The sequence below is a fragment of the Emys orbicularis genome, chromosome 4 (genome assembly GCF_028017835.1).
Source record: "Emys orbicularis isolate rEmyOrb1 chromosome 4, rEmyOrb1.hap1, whole genome shotgun sequence".
NCBI lineage: Eukaryota > Metazoa > Chordata > Testudines > Emydidae > Emys > Emys orbicularis.
In genome coordinates, this window is record NC_088686.1 from 55,654,748 (window position 1) to 55,674,543 (window position 19,796).

Sequence of the window (19,796 nt, forward strand, 5' to 3'; positions counted from 1 at the left end):
AAAATCTCAGACGACCGCGTACGTTCACACACCTAGAATGGAATGGACATGAGCAACACGTCTCGAAGAACAACAGTTACGAAAAGATAGGTAACCAGTATTTCTTCTTCGAGTACTTCCTCATGTCAATTCCATTCTAGGTGACTCACAAGCAGTGTCAATGGAGATGGGCTTGGAGTTCACAGTCTTGCAGCTCTGCTCTGCCGAAGCCAGCATTGTCCTGGGCCTGCTGGGTAAGTGCATAATGGGATGTAAACGTTTAGACAGACGACCAGCTAGCAGCTCTCCAGATCTCTTGGATCGGCACCTGAGCCAAGAAGACCGCTGATGACGCTCGCGCTCTAGTTGAGTGCACCTTGACTATCGCCAGTGGAGGCACTTTCGCCTGTTCATAGCAGTACTGGATGCAGGCTGCGATCCAGGATGAAATCCTTTGAGCAGACACTGAGCGACCTTTCATCCTATCTGCCACTGCAACGATAGCTGCGTTGACTTGCGAAACGGCTTTGTCCTGTTGATATAGAAGGCCAGTGCCCTCCTGACGTCCAGGGAACGCAAATTGCGTTCCGCTTCAGATTTATGGAGCTTTGGGAAGACCGCCAGTAAGTATATGTCCTGGTCAGTATGAAACTGAGAAACTACCTTAGACAGGAACGCCAGGTGTGGCCACAACTGGACCTTATCTTTGTAGAATACTGTATAGGGCAGTTCTGAAGTAGGTGCCCTGATCTCAGACACCCTGCGGGCAGACGTAACCACAACCAGGAATGAAAACTTCCAGGAGAGAAGGAGAAGAGAGCAGGAAGCCAGAGGTTCGAAGGGAGGCCCCATGAGTCTCAACAGTACGAGATTCAAATCCAAGGGAGGGACATGGTCCTGGACGCGAGGATAGAGACGCTCCAGATCTTTCAAGAACCGGGCTGTCATGTTGTGAGCAAAGACCGACCTGCCTTGGAATGGAGGGTGGAAAGTCGAAATAACAGCCAGGTGGACCCTGATCGATGACAGGGACAAGCCCTGAAGTTTGAGGTGCAGAACATAATCCAGGATCACCTGCAGCGAGGACTGCTCAGCCCAGATATGTCGTTCTGAAGCCCAGCACGTGAACCTTTTCCACTTGGCCAGGTAAGTTGCTCTGGTGGAAGTTCAGATGCAGGAGACTGACATGGTCTTGGGACAGCAGGTCCAGCCAGAGAGGTAGCCACAGCAGGGCAGCTACCAAAAGGTCCAGGAGCATGCCAAACCAGTGTTGGCAAGGCCACTCGGGAGCTATCAGGAAAATCTTCGCCCTGTCCTGTTTGATTTTCATGAGGACTCTGTGGAAAAACAGCACTGGCAGGAAAGCGTACATCGGGGCCCCAACCATGGGAGCAAGAAAGCATCTGATAAGGAACCCCTGTCCATCCCCCAGAGTGAACAGAACACTTGGCATTTCTTGTTCTGACGGGACGTGAACAAGTCCACCTGGGGAGTTCCCCGCTTTTGGAAGATCATACTGACCGCCTCCAGATGAAGCGACCATTCGTGGCGAGACGAGAAGGTCCTGCTGAGGCGATCTGCTAACACATTCCTGGTCCCGGGCAGGTGCACGGCTACCAGATGAATGGCATGCCACACACAGAAATCCGAAAGGCGGAGAGCTTCTTGGCAAAGGGCCGACGACGTCGCTCCACCCTGCCTGTTGATGTAATACATTGTAGCAGTTTTGTCCATGAGGACCTGCACCACCTTCCCTTTCAGGTGAGGCAAGAAAGCCTGGCAGGCCCACTATGAAATGGAGGAAACGTCTGTGACCTTGGAACATGGAAATATGGAAATAAGTGTCCTTCAAGTCGAGGGCGGCGTACCAGTCTCCCAGATCCAAGGAGTGGATGATGGAGGCCAGGGAGACCATGCGAAAATTCAACTTCCTGAGAGACTTGTTGAGGCATTGCAGGTCCAGAATGGGTCTTAGGCCCTCTTTTGCTTTTGGGATTAGGAAATAACAGGAGTAGAATCCCTTTCCTGTCATGTCCCAAGGGACCTCCTCCACTGCCACCATGTGCAGGAGGTTCTCAACCTCTTGAATGAGGACTTGCTTGTGAGAAAGGTCCCTGAAGAGGGACAGGAAAGAGGGTGGGGTGAGGGAGGGCGGCCAAAAACTGCAGGGTGTAGCCTCGAGACACTATCTTCAGCACCCAGCAGTGACCAGCGAGCAGGCCAAATGGAAAGGAATGAAGACGGTTGAGGAAAGAATGGGCTGGATCCTGGGAGGTGACTGGGGCATCGCTCTTAACCACACCTTCAAAACAAGTGTTTCTGGCCCCCAGCTGCTTTGCCGGGCTGGGCTGCGCAAGTGAGCGGTAGGAGGAAGGGAAGCAGCGGTTGAAACTAACATCCTTATCCCTTCTCCTTGCAGACCCTGGACTAGGCTGCCAAGGTCTTGGCGGCCGAACTGCTTTCTTGCAGACTGCGGCGTACACATGCCCAATGAGTGAAAGGTGGCATCAGTGTCTTTTAACCCATGCAACCTCGCATACTGGGCCAAACCATGCGGGAGGGACTCCTTGAACTTACGGAGGGAGTCCCATAAACTGAAATTGTATCTCCCTAGGAGTGCCTGATGGCTCGCCACCTGGGATTGTATGCTGGCAGTTGAATAAATTTTCCTCCCAAACAGGTCCAATCTTTTGGCCACTTTATTTTTGGAAGTCGAGCTGATATGCCCTTGTTTATCTTTTTCATTGGCTGCAGAGACCACCAGCGAGCCTGGGAGAGGGTGGGTGTAAAAGTACTCAAACCCTTTGGTCGGGACAAAGTATTTCTTTTCGGCCCTTTTAGAGGTGGGAGGAATGGATGAAGGAGTTTGCTAGAGGGCCTTGGCAATTTTGAGGACACCGTCATGCACTGGTAGTGCAACACAGACTGGGGTAAAGCTGACAGGACATTAAACAAGGTGTTTGCCTGCTCGGCCATTTCCTCCACCTCCAGGCCCAAGTTCTTGGCCGCCTGTCAAAGTAGGGCCTGACGTTCTTTAAAATCGTCCGGCAGGCTAGCCCTCAAGGGCCCCACAACCGCCTTGTCTGGGGACGAAGATGATGACTGTACTACCGGGAGAGGCCCTGGGGCATCTTCCCCCATGGGGGAGGGAGGCTTACAGATGGATGTAGTCTCCTCTACCTTGACCTATGAGCGCGCCTCATGCACCAAGCCTGGTGCCGTCGGTGCCGCCAGCTGTTGCACCGAGGTGGTGCAGATGAACGGTGCGAAGGGGGCATTGCCATGACCGGCATTCCCTACGCACTCCAATAAGGCCATTGTGCTGGCCACTGGCCGTGCTGCCAAGGCGGTGCCGTTGATGCGGCCTCAGGTGCCCATTCGCGCCGGTAGAGTCTAGGCGAGGAGCTGAACTGCCCTTCCGTGCCGGAGGAATCCCCTTCCGGTGACCACAGTGGGGCAGTCGATGCCTGAGTCTGCCTGCTGACTGTCGCTGTTGGAGACCAGTGCCCAGAGTGAGGCTGTTGCCCTGGATTTGAGGGGTATATATACCCCAGAATGTGATCAAGCTAATTGCAACCATATTATGTGCACTCAGCCACTATGAATTAATGAAATAGAACACCACATAGTTAAAGGTTAATTTGGAGACAGGATTTCAGAAACAAGGTCATAACTACTGGCAGTTTTGCTAATCAGTATGGGAGGAGGGGAAGAAAAAGTAAATAGAGTGAAAGAAAATATGTGGATGGACAGCCTTGAGTCTAGATGCCTCTGATAGTAAAAGTTTATTGAAAGATAAGAAAAGTGATGATTTAGTAGGGGTCATTATGACCTATGTGTTTTGTAGAAGTTAGTTATAAAAAGTTTAGATAATAAAGCGTGTTTGGGAGCAGTTCTTGGGACTCATCCTGGGAGAGACCTTTTCCTGACATCTTCACTCCCCAACAGGGAGGTGTTTGGCCAGCGCTGACCTGTCATTGATTACTCAATACCATCTCAGAATATAGGCAAACATCTGGGATATTTTAAACCTATTGCTTATGTCTGCGCGTGCTTAAATCTAATAAACTGCAGTGTCAGACAAGAGCATGCTTACTTGCAGTACTCCTTCATCAGACAGAATTGCTGAGTTCCTGTTGATTTATTCCTTACACAGCCAGGAGTGAAATAGTTAAGTTAATAGTTAATCCCTGTTGGGGATTCTGACAACCCCAGGTAACAAGCGGATCAGTGCTGGTATCGAGGGGACCGGTGCTGGGGGGACTGGAGACATGATGGAGAGCACACCCACGGGGTAAGCGACCAGGACCTGTGCCGAGAGGATGACCAGCGGGAGGGCTAACGGTGCCGGTAGTATGGAGAACAGTGTCCCCCTCTAGGCGATCCACGTTGATACGGCGGGGACCACGATCGCAGTGACCCAGGACAAGCCCCAGAGGATTTAGGCTGTGACTCCGGTGATCTGCGGTGCAGAGGCGGAGCGCTGCTTTGTCTCAGGGGATCGGTGGTGCTCCACTGCCTTGAGGGGTCTTAGTGGCTGGCTTGCCCTTGTGGTGAGCCTTTGCGGATACCTGCGGCACCTGCTGCGTTAGCGGCGCAGGCGGAGGCCTCTGCTCTCTCGGCACCGGGGCAACTTGTGAAGGTGTTGGTGACGTCAGGGGTTTAGGTCCCATGCCACTCCCGGGAGTCGGTGGTGGACCTTTTAAGGGGGCTAAGGGCCCCGACTGGGGAAGCACGAACAAGTGGCTCCTGAGTGGCCCGAACTGTGTCCCTTGCCTGATGACCCAGGGCCCTTCTTGCTTGGTGCCGGTGAGCCATGCTTTCTCACCTTCTTTTTGGGCACTGGCGACATGGAATGATACTTGGCAAGTCCTGGCGGGACAGCACGGAAGCTGGACGAAGGGCGGACTCCATGAGAAGAGCCTGTAAACGAATAGCCCGCTCTTTCTGTGTGCGGGGCCGAAAGTTTTTACAAATACAGCACTTATTTCTCATGTGCGATTTCCCACAAGCACTTGAGGCAGCTGCTATGGGGGACACTTATAGGCATAGGCCTGTTACAGTCCATGTAGGGCTTAAACCCGGGAAACGGGGCATGCCTCACCTGGGACTCTAACTTCTAACTACACTTAACAAGTACTTAAAACTAACTACTATAAAAAACTATTTACAAGGCCTTAAGGCTCGAAGTCAGTAAAGACGAAAAACCGCTAGCCCGTGGCTATGCAAGGAAAAGCGCTCTGACTAACCACCACAGGTGATAAGAAGGGACTCAAAGGGCATATGGATGACGGTGCCTGATATACTGACATTTGAATGCGGCTCTCAAGGGGGCGCCACTGCCGACCCTACGGATACCGCTAAGACAAGAAACTCTGACGACCGTGCACACACCTAGAATGGAATCGACAAGAGCAAGCACTCGAAGAACAGTAATTAATAAGTAAAGTTTCATTTTCTTTCCTTCCTCTGCGTTTGTGTGCTACATAAGAAGAGATGGAGAGGAAAGCAAAGGTAGCATGAGGCCTAATTTCAAAAAGCAGCATTGAGTGTCTAGACACTCAATCTCCTTGTTGAACAGTGGTGTGGAGAAAGAAGAGTCAGTGAGGTATTCGGAGTAGTTAATTTAAGGAAAGACAACAGCTGGCTGGCGAAAAAGACACTTATGAGCAGAAAATTTACTTAAGAACTGTGACCCCTGTAAACCCTTCACTGGTCATGACTACATTCAAGCAAAATCAAGTTCAATACTATAGATTATGTCCTCAGTTTTGGAAGTGAGGAACTGAAATTCTCCTGAGGGGCCTGACTGAAGCTCACTGAAGTCAACAGAAAGGCTTTCACTGCATGCAGTGGGTTACTGCATCAGGCCCAAGATATTGCAATTACTGTAAATACAACCAAAACACTCACAAATTTAGCACAGAATCACTGTACTCTAAAATTAGTAATCCCCCTCCCCCAGCAAACACACACACGCATGTCAATTCAGTGATCCAGAAAGACTCCCCAACCACTGGAACACAGGACAGAATTCTATTCAGAGGTTTTTTTCGTTTGTTTGCTTTTTGTTTAAGGGAGAGGATGTTATTGGGTGTTTCCTTTTCTTTATCTGCTGGTAGGAAGAAAACACAAAACACAATCAGAGTAGACATAGAAAATGCAAGTTGCCCGCACTTCAGAGAACCTCTCCTAAACTTAAACAGCATAATTTTCAACAAGAAATACAGTAATAACTCTTTATTATTATTGTCCTTACCATAGTCAGCCCAGGTTGCATTCCTGCACGTATAGCCTCAATCTGAGTATGAGTAAATTGAATAGTATTGCTGTAACGAACAAAAATAGGTTCAGTAAATGCAGAAAATATAAAAAAGGTGTTTTTAAGGGACTGTCTATGTGGGACACTCAAAAAAATTAATCCAAATTAACTAAAGGTCTGAATTTAAAGTGGATTAGCTAAAATGCATTAAACTCCTGTGGACATTCATTCACAATTAAAGCGGCCTTAATTCAGTCTAGCTCACTTCTACTACCCACTGAAATAAATAAATAAATAAATATCCTCGGATTGTTTTATAAGCAGAAATTATTCCGGATTGTGTAACCAAACCAATGTGGAAATTCATTTGCAACCTACAATAAAATTTTGGTCTCCCAGACACTGGATTGTTACTTATGTATTGCACAGGCACAAAGTTATAACAATATTACCGTTTGGGTTGATTGTATGGATATGGTCCCCTGTTGGGAATAACATGAGGTTCCACAATTAATGTTTTAGCTTCTTCAGTCTTTTCTTCATTCTCATCCTCTTCTTTCCGTTTCTTCCCTTTTCCTCCCCTTAGTGGGAAAGTTATCCTGTAAAACATATTTGTAAAGTTTCAACTTCATTTCCTTCACAAGTAGGTCAGATACTCTTTCATATACATTTTTAGAGCACCATCAAATGACATGGCACTCTATATACATAAATAAGCTATTCCATTTCCCAAAGATCTTACAATCGTAAGACAAAACTCAAGACTAGAACGGGCTGGAAAATGCTGATTCATTGGAGTAAAATGTTTCAGCAAGTCTATTCCCCACTTGGGAGTAGGACAACCTGTGCAGTCAGCTGGCCCTGGGATACTCAACACAGGGCAGTCCACATGGCCCCAGACCCTGGGAGCCAGTCCTAAAACTTCTAGGCTCCTAGCTCCACAGCAGGGACTCTGGAATCTCTGGTTCAAGCAGGGAGCCTAGCAGCCCTGAAAGTGCCAGCAGAATGAAAATGACATTCTTTTCAATTTCATGGCTACTATTCAGGAAGTAGCAATCAGGAAATTGACACGAATGTCAATTTCATACAGTTGGTCTCAGGAACACAGTATTTTGGTGTTTCCAAAACCAATTTTTCAGGGATCTCTGGTTTGCCAAGAAATTTTGGTAATTTTGCTTTGGTTCCAAATTTGAACCAAAAACAAATCTGGAAATACTAAAACTTCTCCTGAACCAAAACCCGAGTTTCGGCCAGCTCTACTCAAGACAAGACAATAGGACAACAATCCAGGAGAGAGAAAATGTGGGATTATTGATGAGGCACAAAAGGATTTGGTTGAAGAGGTTAGTTTTAAGGAGTAATATAGAGGTGGAGAGAACGTGTACTTGGCAAATGAGGACAGGGAAAGTGTTCTAGTCATAAGACATGGGGTAGAAGATAGAGAACTGGAAAAAGAGATATGAACAAACAGTAAGGTGAGATAGTATGGAATAGCACAGAGGGAGTGGGGGAGCAGAGATGTAGGTGGGGGGTCAATATAAATATAAATTTATGATAGAAAATAATAGACACTCTACAGACAGAAGCAATGGACTCTTCTGTAAACATTGGTGATACCTTACTCCTTGTAGTAGTGTTTCCTTTGCAGATCGCCTACATTATTTTTATGACACAAAGAGCTCCTGCATCCTCCAATTCCATTTAATATTGTATTGTGACAGACACCGCTTCATAGTACAGCATATTAGTAAGAAATATCTTTACAATGTAATGGGGCTATAAATTAAGATGGAGGGCTTCTTTTTGTGGCAAGGGCTGTGTAAATCAAAGGAAAAATCTGTGATAGGCAATAAGTGCTCTCATCTTCTCTTTGTGTAGGGACTACACATCTATCACCAGATGTTACAGATGAAGCAGCATTTTGAAAGACTTTAATGACTTATATTCCGCTAAAGACAGGAAATCCTTACAATTCATTTCCCAGGAGAAATTAAAAATAAAGGTTACATGGCATTTTGAGATTTATTGGAATGAAACTACAGAATGCAATTTCTAGACGTTAGAACAGAGGTTCTCAAACTAGGGGTCGGGCCCTCAGGGGATCGTGAGGTTATTATGTGGGTGGGTCGTGAACTGTCAGCCTCCACCCCAAACCCCGCTTTGCCTCCAACATTTATAATGGTGTTAAATATATAAAAAAGTGTTTTTAATGTATGGGGGGGGGGGTCGCACTCAGAGGCTTGCTATGTGAAAGGGGTCACCAGTACAAAAGTTTGAGAATCACTGTGTTAGAACATATCATCTTGCACCTCACCCACTGGTTGTATATAGTTTCTCACACATATATTGTCCCATTATTATATTGCACCTCCCTTTCTCCCCAACTTATTCCATCACCTTATACTTAGATTGTAAGGTTTTCGAGCCAGGAATTATCATTTTGTGTGTGTACAGTGCCTAGCACAATGGGGCCCTGGATCCTTGACTGAGGCTCCCAGCCACGACCACAATACAAATAAATAATAAAGTAGTCTGGGTGCCTTATTCTACATTGCCCACTACAGATCCATAAGATACTGTCTTTCTCCCCCACTTCACATCTTCAAGACTCATGTCTGCCAAAACACATATCTAATTAAATGATAGCTAGACTGACAGATGGGAAGGAGTTGACACTTTTTATTTTTATGATAGAAAAGATGTCAAATGTAAAAGATATCTATATATAGATATATATACATACATATACACACACACACACACACACACACACACACACACACACAGATTGTATCCCCACCCTTCATATATCACTTTCCCCTATAAACTGTCAATTGTTTGGGTCAGGGACAATGTTCATACGCATTTGTATAGGGTGTGGCACAATGACATCCTGATCCTAATTTTGACCTTTGGATGCCACTGCAATATTACATATTAATAATAAATTTCAATGGCAGCTCTTATGAGCTATTTTCTCAGGCAAAAGAACATACTTGAGTCACTGAACTAAACTGACTTACTTTTCCAGTACCAGCTTCACTATGGTACTTTTTAGGAATAAAACTGAAATGACTTAGATTTATACCATGGTTTAATTGGAGAATTATCTGTTCAGACTGTCTGAGACCAAGTACATCTGAGATTCTTACATCACCTGAAAGGGGGTTTCTGTAGAGCTGGATTGTCAACAGTTACTTTTATGTTATATCCAGGAAAACTGGCTTTTAAATGATCAATGGAGAGGAAGGTGTCATTAAAATCCAGAGAAGCAATCTGATTTGGCATTTTTGAATAATGAGCGCTGCTTGGGTCTCCATATCCAAGGATGATGTCATGCAACCAATCAGGAACCACACAGTCTGTGTTCATCAGATTCCTAATAGTCTCCAGAACAGCCTGTGAGTGACAAAACAGAAGATGAATCAGTAAAAGTGACATCTTTTATCATCACAATGTAACAAACTGAAGATTAACTCTCTGAAGTACCCCAGCATCCCAGTGTGTTTCCGAGAAAAAAAAAGTTATTTTCCACTGACAGGTGTTTGGTTAGATTGAATCAGTTGCTATATTTTCTGCTGATGTCATTACATAGCCTGTTCTGCTTGAATACTGATATTTTGTTGAACAGTCCAAATACTGAACTATCCCATTAGTGAGCACTAATTTAACCCAAATGAAACAATGGATTATTTGGTTCACAATGGTGTCTGTACAATGCCACCAATCATCATCATCATCACTGAAGTGCCAGAGCTGTCAGACGTGTGATTCTTTAAAAGTGGCACTTTGATGCTGTAACTCTGTATCCTGTGTGTTTGACCATTATATGCTGAATTTACTAATAATGGCACTTTTCTTTTCTCAATGCTACAAAGCAAATATACTGTATCTACAGATGGGCATGCTGTATTTTATTCTGCCTCAAACATCATCATCGAAATTTCCATGAAGTTCTTATTCCAGAATCCTTATGGATGGGGAAGGTGTCAGAAGCAGAAAAACATGGAAAGAAACAAACAAACAAAAAAATACACAAAATTATTTTGAGATACAAGTTACAGACCAGGAATAAATTGGGAACACAAGGATGTGATAGCGTTATTTTTATAACAACTGTTCCATTTAGAAACTACTGATCTTCCTATTCAGCGTTTCATTAACCTGAGGTACTACGTAATTTTGTGCTTGAGCACTGTTCAGGTACTGTACGTTTTGGAGCTGTGGATCCCTCAGGATGATTCGTTTTTCAGAACTCACTTAGTCTAGTACCAGTGTCCCTGAAGAGTTATTAATCTAAAACCAGTCCTTAGCTCAAAAAGCAAAATCAGATGAGCTGTGTAAAGCTGTCTGCCCTCCTAAGCATCATCTGAGTGCATACAATACACACAGTACAAGCACTCACAGGTTTAAGCCAACTGAGAAGCACAAATCAGCAGGAAACATCTGGAATTTCATTCTGGGTATAAATGACAGGTTTCCTGGCTGATAAAGCAATTTAAATACATATTAGGAGTAGGTCAATTTATAATACTTATTTCAATTCCCTCAACTTTAATAGCCCACGATATCAGGAGAACAAGCAACTCAAAAGGCAAATCGAAAGAGCTTGTAAAGTTAAGGACTAGTTTATATTCATGACTTCACAGAGATGCCAGTACATAATGCCCTCGATGCTTCCTCAAACTTCTTTTGACACGAGTCAAAAACAGATAACAAATGTCACATCTAGAGGATGATGATGCTTAGTGATGGGGAAAGAAGGGAATAGATTGTGTGGTTTTGCATAATTTTGAACTTAGTGAGATCTTATTTCTCAGAAGCAGCACAATTAATTACAACACAGGGATATCCTAGATTATCCTTCTAAATGGTTATATTCAGTCTTTGGGTGGAAAGTGTAGAAATATGTCCCTAACGTTAAATATTACTTTGATGAATGCACAGACATGCAAACTTGGTAAGATAACCCATATAAGATAACACTGCTGACCTATCACAGAGAAGTGCTGACTATCATATCTAGCAATCCGATTATGTTCGCACTTCTGCTGCTGTCATATTTGCTTAATTTACTACACTGCACAGGTTTGTTTGGCTGCTCTCCCCCCTGCAGGCTCAGCATAAAAATCAGGCTGTCTTCTATCTGCCTGACACATTATTAACATTAATCATTCTAGAGTAATACCTTGCTTTCTGTTAACTGGCTGAAGTTGGTGAGAAGATATACAATAGATATGGGTAATCTGTACTCCAATTTATGAAAAGCTAACAGCTAATTATTTGTTTTTGCTTAATTGAATAAATGTGAAATTAAGGAAAACTAACAAGTAAGGCTTTGTGCAGTTGATTTTTTTTTGTTCTGTCCATTGGTTGTAAATACCCTGTACAAAACTAAAAACTACACTTCCATCCTTTGCCAAACACAAACCAATCTAAAGTATCCATTACAGTTCAAAATTAACTTTGTTTTATTTCTTTATTTGCATCACAACAGAGACCTGGGAATTAACTGCTGCTATGATGCCAAAAATTCATCTGCAAACAACATTAATTTAATAATTTTCTGACTTTTCAGTGCTTTGCTTTGCAATTGTAAGCATAGTTTTAAAAAAAAAAGAGTCACAAGCCATTGTTTCATTTCAGATACACTCTTCCATATCATATTAAAAAGAGCGGGATCTTTTTGCCTCCCTTCTTAAGCAGCTTCACAGATCATATTCCACAATCCCCTATGAAAACTAGAATTTCATTCAACTTTGTAATGCATGGACATACATATTTCCAATAGAATCCTACCATATCTATTCAATGGCAATTTCCCTTCGGTTTATATTTGCACCATGCACTTTGGCCATGGAATGCACATAGAAACCATAACTTAATGTTCTGTTTTGGTTTTTTTGTTTGTTTTCAAATCTGAAGGTGTTTGAATATCCAATTGATAACAGGAAGCTACCTTCACTCTTAACTGGAGCAGCAGCAGCTGAGATGTTGAGCGATAGGTCAACTCCTACAAAATGCACTCATGAGAATTCTTTCCTCAATTTGGTCTTTTATTTAAAACGACAAAAACTATGTTAAGTAGAAAAGAGCTGAACTAAGATGTGTTTCCCTTCAGCACTTTGTGCTCATGGCACAATGGCTAGAAATTAAGATTTAAAATAGTTTCCTTTCTCTTGCATTATCCTAACATTCTCTGAACAATGAGAATCTGTACAAGAGATAAGTCAAGGGCTGTATCATAGGTTTGTGCTGGGCGCGGCTCAGCTATGCCTCTGCTGCTGCTATCCATGGTAGCACAGCTACACTGCTATTTATACTCGTGCTAGCAGGAGTATCTGTACACAAGCAGGGGAATTACCTCCCTAGTTCGGAGAGTAGATTAGCCAAAGATGGCTAACCTGCACATTTTTAGCCACAAGACCTCTTCCCAACAGTAGCCTAAGACACACATCCTTATTTGGCAACAGAGTGGCCCCGAAAAGGTCCTCAGGCTTTTGGAAGAAGTCAATACTAAAAATCTCAGAACTTGAATAAAACATGGATAAAGTGGAAGAAATAACAAGTGGGGATAATAAGCAGTGATACATAATAAGAAATCTGAACAGATAAGTGATGTAACATTACCTCAAGGCCAAAGCAAAACAACAGATGACATAGATAAGACTGCAAAGAGCAAAAGGAAACACTGCACATATGCACTGGAGACATAATGAAGGACAAAGAAGCTCTTACAGTATAACAAGCTGGAAAATCAATACTGTGCTTCAAACATAAAAATACTTGGATTGTCCAAAACTAAGCAGGCCCTGAGCTTTTCTTGACACATGAATTATCACATAAGAACAGCCATACTGAGTCAGACCAAAGGTCCATATAGCTCAGTATCCTGTCTTCCAACAATAGCCAATGCCAGATGCCCCAGAAGGAATGAACACAACAAGTAATCATCAAGTGATCCACCCCTGTCCTCCCAGCTTCTGGCAAATAGAGGCTAAGGACACCATCCCTGTCCATTCTCGCTAATAGCCATTGGTGGACCTATTCTCTATGAACTTATCAAGTTCTTTTTTGAACCCTGTTATAGCCTTAGCCTTCACAACATCCTCTGGGGCAAGGAGTTCCACAGGTTGATTGCATTGTGTGAAAGGAGTTCCACAGGTTGACTGTGCGTTGAAGATGACTATATCAGAGTTATAAAGTATATGGAGTGCCCCTTCATAATTCTACAAAGAACATGACGATGGTGAATCAAGTGAAATTATTTGAGTGACGGTGACTATTCCTGTGCTGATGTGAAAGTAGTGGCCCCTCCTGGTCCCCACCACAGCACAGTGACTTGGTTTCAGTCATTTTATTTCCCTATGTGGGTCCCATCATTCAGGCGAAAAGTTACATGCTTATCCCACTAAATGAGCTGACTTTTTTTTATTATTTATTTATTATTGCTATACTCAGTCAAGTTGTGGATGGAATACAAAGCAAAATACAGACCTTTATGAGACTCTGAAAGAGTGATAGGCAATGGAAATTAGAATACAGAGTGCATACAAAGCAGAAGGGAATGATCTCACAAGATGTGTAGTGGTTTCTAATTAGAGCCCTGTGCAGATACACAATTTATATCCGTGGATATAACGCGGTGAAAGCAGCAGCATGTTGGGCCGCCGCTTGCAGAAGCCAGCGCCCAGCCCACTCCTCCTTTCCACACAGTAGTGTGCATCTCCTGTCCGGGAGCGTGCGAGACGCTTGCACACACTAGCATGACCAGGGACACCTGCTGGTGAGCCTGATGCCCATCCCAGTGGGCAGGGCAGGGGGTGGCACAGCTGGTCTCATTCGTTGTCACTAGAGCCCTGCAGCTCTGTGGATATCTGCTTTATATCCCAAATATAAATTGTGTATCCACGCAGGGCTCTATTTCTCAGTACTGTTTTCTAGTTGCACCATTTTTTGTGACCTTTATATTTGTAGTCTGAAACTTATAAACAGACTTTCAGAAAATATTACCGTCTCAATTGTGTATAGGTTCATTTCAGAGGTTGGCTGAAGTTTCCTAGCATTTATTATTTTTAAGATGCATCTTTACAAATTTTCTTTGTATTTAACATACTGTCCACACCCAAATTAACATGCACTCAGTGCACCTGCAGAGACCCCCCCCATCTCAGGGGGACCCTGACCACCAGGGGGCGGGGGGAGCAACAAAAACACCTGCACACACAAAAACCCAGGGACAGGAAGGAGGCAGGACCCCACCTGCACACTCTGGCAAGAGCCAACAGGTCAGAGAGGTGAGCCAGGCCAGCCCTGCAGGACAGAAGCTGCTCTGGGGTGAGTGTTGGGTGGGTCTGTACTCCAACCACCCCACCCTCAGGCCTCCCATCCCCCGAGGCAGGATCCAACCCCACTTGGAAGCCTCCCACTCTGGGGGACTGGACCTTATTTCCCCTCCCCAACCTCAGGGGGCAGTCCCAATTGCCATTGTGTACCAGGACCCAAAACTCTTTAATCCAGCACCAACACTGTTGTTAAACAGTTGAGGGAAATAAATTCTAGCCAGCTTTTTTCCACCAAACAATCTTAGTCAATGACATATAGTACATATATTTCAACAACTCTTCCAACTCAACACATTCAGAAACTATTATCCTAAGAACAGCTATAATGTAGCTTACCTTAAAGTTGTTTTCTTTTGGCTTTCTCCTCATAATTATATTGAATGTCTCATAAACATCTTCTGCTCCATTTTGGATTGTGTTTGTCATGTCCTGTTGATACTGGTTAGGATCCAGAAATACTCTAAATGTTCTTGAGTCTCCTTTAAGTCTTGGTTTGGGTTCTGGTCCTGTTTATATTTGAAACACAAATCAAAAGTAGATTAAAACAAGAAAACAATGTTGAAAGCAGATTAAGAACCACTTTTTAGGAGAAAAATAATCACTTTTGAAACAGAATTAAGACAAATTCACTTTGAAGCTCATATTTACAAGTATGATTTACTGGCATGCTTCCATACCATTTCTAATGTTTTCAGAAATAGGTCTATTTTGTTCTATAAAAACAAAGACCAATTCGTACCAGCTAATAGACTGGTTCATTATTTGTTCCAAAGGATTATATAGATATATATAGTTTAAAAATCATCATCATACCTTCTTCAATGACACGTCCTTTATCATCCAACATGCCCTGGATTTCACATCCCCTGACGTACACCAGGCCAGTTTGCTCAACAAAAAGTCTCCTTCGATCAAACTTTGTGCCATAAGGTTGTGTTGGACGCACCGTAACTAAAAAACAAACATCGTGCTTGCGCAGACCTGATTGAAAACAGGAAAAAGTTGAGTTATTTGGTTTATTCACCAACAACTGCCGTGTTTGTTCCTTAACAAGCAATTGGAAAGGTGTACAACAGGCAAGCTTCTTTTTAACCTTTTGGCTAAAATGAAGGGTCATATCCTTTTACTGGTCAATATAATTTGTACTGGGGGATTATGTCCTGCTTTTAGAGGATACAGAATCAACAGTCTTTTTTAATCTGTCTTTGATACTACAATTAGGCTAGAATACTTCCAAGTTTAGGGATAATTATGTAAGACATTTTAAATAAAATTCTATAGAAAGTTAAGGAAAATTTGGTGCTCTACAGAGGGGTTTCAGTAAATTCCCTAGCTAGGTCTCTTCCAACTCTACATTTCTATGAGTCTATAATTTTCCTCCTTCAAAAAACTCTCCTTTGTCATGATGCCCATAAAAAAAAACAACTTGTCAACAAGGCCACTTGTTAAAGGCCACTGCCTATAATGCTGAATAGTATTGTCTCATTGTACTCCCCCACCTCTCTATATCCATTTGGTGTCTCTTGTCTTATACTCTGATTGTAAGCTCTTTGGGGCAGAGGCGGTCTTTATTCTGTGTTTGTTCAACACCTGGCATAGTGGGGTCTTGGTCCATGACTAAGGTTCCTCAGTGCTACAGTAATGCAAATAATAAATACTCTAAAACCAATCCAGACTGGACCAAATGGTTAGGTAATCAGAGAACAATTTAAAAAAAAAAAATCTAATTAAAAAATACAAGTAATGACTTCTGGAAAGAGTCTGCTTAACAAACAAGATGGAAATGGAAAAAAACAAGAAGCAAAGACAGAACAGGGGAGCTTTAGACAACATAGTTAGAATGAATTATTTTGCAAAGAAAATGTAAAAGAAAGATCCATCTACGGAGACATCAGGGAAGAGAGAGACCAGGACTGCAGAATGTTTTTTAAAATAGATAGTGTGAATTCAGGGACTTGTCTGAGTTCCTAGCACAAACCTCTTAGACGTCCAGCATACATCAGACATCCTGCTTTTCAGACAATACTCTAGTCCATCTTTTACCATGCTGCCATTGATAGTCAATAATAGGTCATTGATCAGAAATATCTGAAACTGCATAACCATTGTAATTGGCTTACTGAACTGTACATAAGGTACCTATCCTTTCCATGTGACAACAATAAATCTAATATGGAAATACACCTCTACCCCGATATAACGCTGTCCTCGGGAGCCAAAAAAATCTTACCGCATTATAGGTGAAACCGCGTTATATCGAACTTGCTTTGATCCGCAGAAGTGCGCAGCCCCGCCCCCCCGGAGCACTGCTTTACCGTGTTATATCGGGTCGCGTTATATCGGGGTAGAGGTGTATCTATTAATACTACTGAGAAGCTACTATGTTACAAAGCCGTATCTGAGCTGGGACTTAAACTCATATCACAATCCAAAAGTTATATCTTTTGCCATAAACTCAATCCATTTTACTGCATGTTCTGCATTTAGCATTTGTGCTATGTGACAGTCTACATAGCCAACACACTATCCAACTCTAGCATATTTAACAGATCTTGCTCTAACTGAATTTAAGGACTATCAGTCAATGTCACTGCAGAATATGAATAATTGCTTCTATGCAGCTTGCCAACAAGGTCAACTCAAGTGTAATTCCCTAAGCACGTAGTGTTGCCTATTGATACCACACTAGGAAACATAGGATATACAGTGCCAGCTGGCAATTCTTGACAATATTAAAAAGCACAACCAGAAAAACACTGGCTTTAATCAAGTCAAAGCCCATCACCTTTCCATTGTAATATAAAAGAGATCAGATTTGCTCCACAACTTTAACAAAAGGAGACTACCAGCATGCAGGCCACACCATCTCTCCACACTACTTGTCTACTCTGTTCTTGTTAGCAAGCAGGGTATTACTTTTACAAGAGGAATGGCGTCATGGTGTAACATAGAAGGTACATGTTGGGCTTGCTGTCAGCGTGCTTATCCAATTGAGTAGTTTTCACTTGAATAATCCTGCAATTTTAATTTTGGAGGGCTCTTGATTTCTCAAGAGTTTTGGAGGATTTTAAATCCTCCTTATTTGGAGGATATCAAGATGGAGTTTTCCATCTTGATATCCCATTAAAGTAAATCATACAATATAAAAGAATATTATGGCAAGCTTTTTTTAAAAAAATAAATATTGAAGGCAGATCTTATGTAAAATTATTACCCCGTACATTGCAGACACTTTCCCTTTTCATGTTAATTATTCCAACAACAATATAGATATAGGCAATTTTTATTTTGGAGACATATTCCCTTTTCAGAGTCAATGCCAATAAAGCATCTCTAAATCAGTACGTACAAAGATGCAAACATAAATAAGATTTTCAACTACTACTTCTGCAAAAGTGACAGCCAGGCCTTGTCTAGATATAGCATATGTCAAAAGGAGGAGTGCTTCTGCCAGCATAGTAACTCCACCTCCCCAAATGACATTAGCTAAATGACAGAAGCATTTGTCTATCAGCTTCTAGAGTGTCTACAGAGGGGATTTTGCCGCCATAGCTATGTTGGCTAGATGGTGTAGCTTTTTCACACCCCTGACCAACATAGTTATGCCAACAAAACGTAGTAGTATAGGCCTGCGCCAAGTTTCCTTGTTTGTGTAGTTCTAGGCTGTCTAACGAACAGACAACAGAACAGGGGACTGTTGCCATCACGACAAACTTTATTTTCAGAAGTTTATGCAACTACCACTCAGCTACAAAAAGGTGGAAAGTATGTTCTGACAATGGCTTAAATTATGGTTGTTAATTTGGCGAGCACCACATGTACACATCAGAAAGGGGACAGCTTCTGAACAGGATGAAAAACAATTAAGTAGGTTCTTTAAAAAAGAACTCTTTAGGGAGAAAGCTTACTGTAGAATCCTGTAGTGGTAGGTGAAAAGCTGAAAGTGTAGTGGGGCTTTACCTTGCAGAGCTGAGGGAGAGACCTGACTATTTAAAGCAAAGTACATGAGCCAGAATAAAGAGAATGGAAGACTGGTTAGGAACAGGTCCTTTCTGCCTTGCCCAGATGGAGAATGGCTGTCATTTCACATAAAACAGTTTGAGTCTGCTACTGATGGAACTAACAGACCTAGTTCTTTTAGCTCAGGTAATAGAGGATCAGGTTTTTGGGTCCAGAGGTCCCACGTTCAATGAAAACTGCTGACAACCCATCCTAGGGTTTCATTTTACAGAAGTTTTCCTTCTTTATTTTATGGACTACTATGGAACAATCACAATGCCTATTGCCAAATACTTGGTAAAAACTCTTAGGGCTGTGGAAAGTTCAAACCACTAGGGTGATTTTTGAACTCTTATTTTTTCTATAACAATTTATTTTTCAAAGCACCATAAAAATATTGACTATATAAAGTTTATATTTGGGTTTTTTTAATATTTTAATTAGATTTTTACAAAATAAAGGTTTAAATCTCCTGTTAAAACTGAACTCTGTATACCAACATTAATAGTGTAGCTACTTCTGCGCCATAATATTGAGCAGGATCAGGGTACTTTAACACTAATATTATGAGAGCTCTACACTTATCCCAAATTCTGATAGTATGTATTTATGATGGGCATGGAATGTTCATTACTGACATAAAAATGAGCACCTTGCCATTCATTTTTGATGTGATCTCTGACATTCAAATGAATTGTAACATCTGCTCGTACTCGCATTGGCCAGTTTTCACCAATGTTGGGCTTTGCCACCTCTACTACAGTGAAAGACACAATGGGTTGTGCCATTCGAGCCCATCCACCAAACACAATGCCTCCATATTCTGATTTCCTAAAACAATAAAAAAAAAAAAAAATCAGTGTTGTGTTAGAGCCATTAACCATTGCTGCATTCAGATTTTCTTTAAACTGCTGAATAATTTAAAAATCACATAATCAGCTCCAATTTTTGAGAGATATGAGGAAGCAGAATTCCAGAATTTAAAGGCACGAAATTTCAGCATATCTTGTATCAAATAATCAACATATAATGTAAACTAACACATTTTAATTTCATACTCTCACCTCCTGTGTGAAGGTAAAATTTGTGATGACATTTCAAAAACAAAGTCATCCAAGGAAAGCGAGAAGATGAGAACACCACAGAAAGATTTAATGGATATGAAAGGGAGACTACACCCTATGCACTACAGAAAATGTAGTGAGGAAAAA

The 19,796-nt window shown here is 42.4% G+C and overlaps 1 protein-coding gene across 1 annotated transcript in view; it reads right to left on the reverse strand.

The window, feature by feature from the left end:
- The window catches only part of AQR (aquarius intron-binding spliceosomal factor), a 104,735-nt gene that overhangs the window by 42,212 nt on the left and 42,727 nt on the right, over positions 1 to 19,796 (reverse strand). The window contains exons 17-22 of the mRNA XM_065402921.1: positions 19,238 to 19,416; positions 15,400 to 15,567; positions 14,923 to 15,092; positions 9,399 to 9,640; positions 6,694 to 6,840; positions 6,239 to 6,308 (exon numbers count right to left, since the gene is read on the reverse strand). Of these exons, the coding sequence (XP_065258993.1) occupies positions 6,239 to 6,308; positions 6,694 to 6,840; positions 9,399 to 9,640; positions 14,923 to 15,092; positions 15,400 to 15,567; positions 19,238 to 19,416 (976 nt within the window). The remainder of the gene's footprint in view (positions 1 to 6,238; positions 6,309 to 6,693; positions 6,841 to 9,398; positions 9,641 to 14,922; positions 15,093 to 15,399; positions 15,568 to 19,237; positions 19,417 to 19,796) is intronic.